At 48.7% G+C, this 7,500-nt stretch overlaps 1 protein-coding gene across 4 annotated transcripts in view; it reads right to left on the reverse strand.

The window, feature by feature from the left end:
- The window catches only part of LOC130382639 (cyclin-dependent kinase 17-like), a 21,781-nt gene extending 18,524 nt beyond the window's left edge, over positions 1-3,257 (reverse strand). For all 4 annotated transcript variants that reach the window (XR_008895605.1, XM_056590514.1, XM_056590522.1 and 1 more), the window contains exon 1: positions 3,183-3,257. Coding sequence is in view for 3 of the 4 variants with exons in the window: in XM_056590514.1 (XP_056446489.1) it covers positions 3,183-3,228 (46 nt within the window). In the remaining variant the exon portion in view is untranslated. The remainder of the gene's footprint in view (positions 1-3,182) is intronic.
- Positions 3,258-7,500: the final 4,243 nt, after the last annotated feature.

The raw sequence follows: 7,500 nt of genomic DNA on the forward strand, positions 1-7,500 counted from the left end.
GGAAAGAAAAACGGTTCCCCTGAGTGGATGTGACACCTCAGCCAACCCGGGGATTGTGGGATAGTAATGGAGGACTGGACGACGGTCAGGCAATTTATTATGCTGCACTGTCTGGCAGCTGTGGAGTAGGACAGCATAACCTGAGGCTGATTCTTGGGTGTGTGCGTGTGTGGGTCTGTGTGTGTGTCCCTGTCCTTTATTCTGTGGTAATGGTTAGGCTGCGAAGGAGGCAGGCTTTTCTTAATACCACGACTGGAGTGCGGCCATTGCATACTAGTTTGTGAAGACGAGGCCGTATTCTCAACCTTGTTTCACCTATTTTCCTTTCATTTCAATTTAATGCCTATTAACTATTTATATTCCATATTTATCAGAGTTTTTCCTCCACATTGACTTTTATATGGTAGATGATAGATTTATATGATAGATGGTTGGTGAGGCCATAGCCCAGTGGTTTCCTACCTCTTCTGCCCAGTGACCCTGTTTCTATCTTTGAAAATGCTGGCGACGCATTAGAGCATCTGCTTCCAGATCCGTGTTTTTTTACCTAATCAACATCTGCTGGTAACATCCATGTCTTGGTGGACGTAATGTCATCGCTCTACTCCACACTATGTGATTGAATCATTAGGCCGGCAGTTCGTATAGAAGGGACCATGACCTTTTAAATAAAAACGCTTTCTAAATTGATCACATGCATCACACACGTATCTATTGCTTATGTCAGCGATCTCCGAACCTGGAGACCATCGCTATCACGTGACCTCACATTTTGGGTCACTACACCGATCGGTCTGAACTTCTTGCTGCCCAGATCGATTTCCAGAAATGACATTGTAATTGGGCCAATAAGGGACTGGGTTGTAGTCATGATGATGTGGAATACAGGCTGCTGCGTGAAAAAACTGTGACGTCGTTGCCCAAAGCAACCAACGGTTACGTTATCATTAGTAGAGTAGTAGAGTCAATAACAACTAGTATTCACTACACAAATACGTTTGTGTCAAATACTGTGCGGGTACATCGCATGTTTGAATCGTGGACTGGCTGAAGAAGTTTGTCAGTCAGTCAAGGCAAGAAGTGGAGGACGGCTAGAGGTCCAGACTGATCTTTGTAGCGACACAGAATGTGACACGTGATCAGGATGGTCTCGTGGCTAGCAATCTGCTACGACCCCAATATGCACTTCAGGGGGACCCCAAGGTTTGGGAACCACTGTCATAGCCCCTAAATTAACCTTTAACTGCAAAATACTTACTAAGACATAAGTGTTTTATTGTGTGCCATGTGACCATGATCGCCTCACTACTTGATAGATGTAGACCTTTTGGTCGAAAAAAACTATCATGCGCCAATTCAGCATTTGAAACGCTTACATGAAAATATTGACAGTCCTCGTGAGATAGAATTCCAGCTGCTGTGAAAAGCCCAACAGATATCTCCATATATCTGTTGACAGTGTAGCATATGCTCATTAGCTAATGTCCATCTGCTGAAATTACTTGAATTATTTAAATGCTGGGAATGCCACTGCCGCAGGTGGCAATTAATCCCCAGGTTTGTGGATAGAATAACTTAGGAGGAAAACAAAGTCGTGAGTATACGTATCAGGAATCAACCATCAGCCATTAATAATGTCGAAACATTAGCTACCGGCGTAACCGAAACCAAGATGGACGGACGACGAGCCAGAGCATCTACATATTGGTGTGCATTCATAAAGAACACACACACACACACACACACACACACACACACACACACACACACACACACACACACACACACACACACACACACACACACACACACACACACACGCACACAAAAATGCAGCATGTCTGTGAACGCATTGGTGCTGCCATGCTAAGTCGCGCTGGTCGAAGGTGACGTGATCTCGTGTGTTTTGTGTAAACGTCCAGGAGGCGAGGGCCGCGTCGCCATCAGGTGCGGCGTCTCCTGATCCGTGTTGTTTCTTCCCACCAAAAGGTTAAGTGCCGGCGCTCACACACGAACCCGTACAAGATTCTATTGGCAAAATAACAAATAAATATAGAGAATCTAATATTCAATAAAAGAAAACAAGCAGGTTACAAGCAAACACACACATGCCAAATGTGCGTGTTCCTCACGGTCTCTTGGCGTTCTGTCTGCCTCGTTCACGGCCGCAGACACAGTGCCTGCAGACAGGTGATGTTACGGGCTGCTACGGGTCTGGGGAGCCGCTAGGTTGGCCTAGTTAAGGTTTGGATAGCATCTCTGACACGCGTGAGCTTTCAGATGGGATGGGCGGTTGAGGGGGGCAGTCTTATCTTAATATCCCTGTGATTACTATCACTGGGCTTATCGGCAGGAAACCATTTCAGGGTCTTGGGCTTGAAAAGGGCTAAAATGCAGTTGAGGCCATGAGGAAGTTAGAAGAGTGATTTCCATTCAAGAGTGATAGAGATATAACAAAGATCCAGCTGTACTTGAGCACCCACAGTAACCAAATACAGGCAAATTCAGTTGACCCGACTTGAGTTGATGCCTGGGCAACAGAAGCCCTATGCAGATGAAAAGGCCTACTCTATGATAACCAAATAAAGACATTTGTTCCTTGTTTGACTTTCGAATTAGTTTGAAACATCCGATTAGGTTGGTTATATTGATTTATGCCATCATGCCTACTACAAGTCTGCAACAGGACAAAGTACAAGCCCAACCACCCATCAATCTGTGTAGACTCCCCTTGGGGTTAGCTCATTAACCCACAGCCACATGAGCATTTTGACTCTTTCCATCATGAAAGGCATACATATTTTATCGGAAAACAGTGTATCGGGAGCAATTCATCTCTATCAGAAACCCCTGAACTGTGGGTTCAGCGGTTTTCTGATGCAGGCGCTAATTAGCATAAATTAGTGTCTGTATTTCCGCGGGACGTATGTTTGATGTTCGCTCCCCACTCTCTATAACGAGCTCCAAAAACGACAGACCCCACCGTGCGTGCGCCCGGAGACAGACTGTGTTAACAGAGCTGTGTGGTACCGCCTAAAAGCGGGGTACAGTAGATCTTCTGCTGATGACATACTCACACACCGAGTCGACCGGCGGCTCTGAACGGGTGGCAGGGTTCTGCGGGACAGACTGGGGGTGGGGAGGGGGGGGGGGGGGGGGGGGGGGCATATGGAGGGACTCACCGATGCGGTTCCCTGGGGTTCTGCAAGCCTCCAGCATACGGAGCATGCGGAACGGAGAGAGCCTCTGTGAGGGGTCCCGATCCCCGGCCCTCACCCCGTCACCCGCCGTCCTCACCCCTCGCCCCCCAGACTCTTCCATATGTGAGAGTATGCAAGGAGATCCCCGCAAGTTCTCCCAGTCTGCTTTCAAAAGTGGTGGTTTGGGGGAAGTAAACCTTGAAAAAAATGAACAAAATGATAAAGGAATATGTCCAGCGCAGAAAAAATCCTTTTCTGGGGAGGTTAAGATTTGTGTTTTCGAACACAAGATCAAAAGACGACAAGCTCCACCTTCAGGATGGATGGTGGCTCGCGATCCAAAAGCCAATAACCAAGCCGACCTGTGTTCAATTCTGGCGGGACATTCGCCTGCATAGGGGCCACTGCTCCAGACACGACTTGATCTGCTGACAGCAAGGACAGAGACGGCGTTTGTTCGGACTAGACTAAACAGACCCAACAGTGGAAACGGCTCCGTCTTGCTCGTGTCCACTACATCTCTCTCTCTATCTCTCTCTCTCTCCCTCCCTCTCTGACTCTCTTCTCCTCTGTGCTCCCGTGGACACTCCCTCTCTATACCTCTCTCTCTCTCTCCGTCGCGTGTCTCTTTCTCCTTCCTCCTTTCTGCAGTCCGCCCCGCCTGCTGACTAAGGAAGGTCAGACACAGTGCAGGAGCACGCGGTGCTGCAGGGCTGACCGAGCGAGCCACACCGACAGGAGGGTGCAGCCCTCTCTCGCCTCGCCCAATGGAACAGGTGTGGTAATTAGAACAGGTGTGCCGCGGTGTGCGGGAACTGCGCACGAGCACGCGCTCAAAAAACAAGTCACGTTTTTCTACTCTCTCTTGGTGTATGCATATCTCTGACATTACCAGTGCCATGCTGGTGATGTCAGTACTACCTATCCTGTTCTTTCCTTCATTTTTTTTATTATTATTATCATTTTTTTTTATTCAATTTTTTGTGTAGTCGAGTCCTCCACTTGTTCACAGCTCATGTTCACGCCTCACAGCGCCCTCTCTCTCTCTCTCTCTCTCTCTCTCTCTCTCTCTCTCTCTCTCTCTCTCTCTCTCTCTCTCTCTCTCTCTCTCTCTCTCTCTGGTTGTCTGTCCATCTCTCTGGCCCTCCCCCACTCCTCGGCCCTGCCTCTTGCTTCTCCAATCGTGTTCCTCTGCGGCTCCTAAGTTCCCTCCCTTCTCCCTCTAATTTTCCCGTAATAATGAGGCCTTTCTCTCTCTCCTCTCTCTCCTCCAACCTCTCTCTATCATCCACCCTCTCTCTCTCTCTCCCCCACCCACTCCCTCCCATGTGTCTGGGTCCAGAACCGGTGATGAATTTACACTTCCCGTCCCCTCATATGGAGCCACTGATGACAACACTTGGTGCGTGATCGTCTTCTTGGCCCGCTCTCTCTCTCTTGCTCTAACACTCTCTCTCTCTATCTCTCTCTCTCCCCCTCTCTCTCTCTATCCCTCTCCCTCTCTCTCAGTGAGCCAGTGATGCATTTGGCATCCACGCTCCATCTTCCCTCCCTCCCACATTCTCTCTTATCCCCGTCTCTTCCTGTCCTGATCACAGTTCCTTCTCTTGTTCTGTCCTTCTGTCCTCTCCTCCCCGCGCTATTTCCATTCCCGAGTCAGTCAGGAGGAAGATATCATAGAGAACTTCTCAGCATGACAAATTACCTGCTATGCTCTAGTTACAGCAAAACTAATTGGAACACACACAAGGTGGTAGATACACAAACACATCACTCACGCACACACACAACCACAGTCCCTCATCCATCATACGGCGAAGATTGTACCCGCTATTGACCAACGCTCATGTTCCTAGAGGTTCCCGGCCACGCACTCACACTCACATATCATTCACCATGTCAAGTCATTTACTCCCCCTATTTATGGACTCATGTTGTTACCAGTACAAGCATAATACGGCACACCAAGTACAGCACACACACACTGCCCCACTATTTAACCAACAGGGCCGTAGGTATTCAGGGCACAGACAGTATTTTCCAACAATGGTATTGCCTGAGCGCTGCATCCCTGATGTGCGGGCATTTGAACCGCCTTTGAACGTGTCAAGCCAAGGACAAAAGCTCCCTTCTTCCCTCTCTATCCCTCGTACATCACTGCTTACTTTTCCCTTTATATTCAGAGCGGTTGCTGTGCCGGCAGCAGATCCTTCGCTACCCTCCGATGTTCTCTGCACACGTCTCTCTGCCACAGGGGTTGCCCACTCTGTGTCTCGCTAAGAGCAGGTTGTCATGACGCACGATCAAAATGTCTTTTTTGGGACATTACACGTGTACATATTCCATTTCACAACACTCACAGCCAAGTGCGAACAGTCAGGAGATGCAATCCCCACACACTGCACATGCCTGCCTGCCTGCAAGATCACACACACACACATGCTTGCACACACACACACACACCCACACACCCATAAGTACACATACACACACGCACACTCTAGGCTTGGAGGTAATTACCTTTAAGCCTTTTATCTCTGTCTGAGGAATCTGATTATTCAATTATTGGGAGCAGAGTCCCTGAGCTCAAGGCTGCATTCATACTAACCCAGCAACAAACACACATTCACACACAAACACACACAGGCCCGCCCGCACGCATACCTCATTTAGACTACAATAGGTCAACACTAACATGGTGGGCAGCATTTGATCGCACAGGTTTTGCGAGTAGGGTGAGCGCTCCCTGGTTTACATTAAATCACTCATGGGAGTTGGGAGGGGGCTACTCCTGCTTAAGAGCATCTCATTACACCCCAAAGCGAGCCCACAAGCCCAAACAACCCAGGAGACTCCAAGAGAAAGGACAGAGTGAGACAGAGGCAGAGAGAGAGCCACAGACCGAATGAAGGAGAGAAAAGAGGGAGAGACAGTCGGAGATGCTAGGTTTGAGGCAGTTTCCACCTCACTGTTTTCTAAGTGAAAGAAATACAGCAGTGCCCGCAAAGAGAGAGAGACAGGGAGCGTGTGAGAGATGAGAGAGAGAAAGAGAGAGAGAGAGAGAGAGAGAGAGAGAGAGAGAGAGAGAGAGAGAGAGCGAGAGAGAGAGAGAGAGAGAGAGAGAGAGAGAGAGAGAGAAGAGAGAGAGACTGAACTGTATTTATAGTTATAGCACGATGCTCATCCTGTGAGCACCATGCGCGGTGCATACGGGCGTTGGGCCCCAGTGAGCAACAGATGAATGGAGATGCTTTAAAAAGCCCCCCCGGTCATCGGGCACGTCGCCAAAAGCACATATCTGAAATACACATCTGAATCTTGCCGCCAGATCCATTTACACAGATGAAACGTGTATTTTATTACCAAACCCCCGACATAGAATGAGCATTTGAAAGCGAGGGAAATGGTTCGGACGGGGAAAAGTGTGTTTGTGTGTCTGTGGACACAAGCTTACATGTTTGTGTGTGAGTGTGTGTGAGTGTGTGTGTGTGTGTGTGTGTTTGTGTGTGTGTGACTGTGTGTGCGAAAGAGAGAGAGTAAGAGATAGAGTGAGAAACAAAGAGTGAGAGAGAGAGAGAGACAGAGAGAGAGAGCGCAGAGGTAATCACTTTAGGGCTGTAGCAAAGAGATTGCATCATCATGTCGTTCCATTAAAGGGGCCGACGTGGTTCGACTGCTGAGTGGCTAACAGTGAGTCAGCGCGACAAACGACAGAGAAGGGCAGACACACACACACACACACACACACTCAAACACACAAATACACACACTGTAGTCATGCCTAGTAACCCACCGCCATTGTATCGCCGCAAATTAGCATAGTCATGCTGTGACACGTTGAAGTTCAGATAAATTGCAATTCTAAATACAGGAATATAGTTAAATTGGGCTACAATTAACATGGTTTAAAATGTACTTAATATATTAATATATACAAACCATCTGCCTAAGAGGCCTTAGTTGTCACGTTAATGCGAATCCCTATTATTCACTTAATTCATTCATTTCAGGTCAGGCCCGCCCTTCCAGCTGAGGACGGGGGCTGAAAGCGAAGCTGCCTTAGGAGCAGGCCTCTTCTCCACACCGCCTCCTCACTCCTTTCACTAGTGCATACCCCGTCTTGGATGGGGGGGGGGGGGGGCTTAGCAGCGCACATTCTCAGCCTTCGGGGGCAGCTGTGCTCGGAAAGCCTGTGAGCTGCCACTACAAGGCTAGCCCTCTGATTAACCCGCGCCGAGCAGGACAGCCGGTGCCTATCTATAGTCCAGCCCGCCCAGGTGTCACAGGGGATGTTTAAAGG

The sequence above is a fragment of the Gadus chalcogrammus genome, chromosome 1 (genome assembly GCF_026213295.1).
Source record: "Gadus chalcogrammus isolate NIFS_2021 chromosome 1, NIFS_Gcha_1.0, whole genome shotgun sequence".
Classification (NCBI taxonomy): domain Eukaryota; kingdom Metazoa; phylum Chordata; class Actinopteri; order Gadiformes; family Gadidae; genus Gadus; species Gadus chalcogrammus.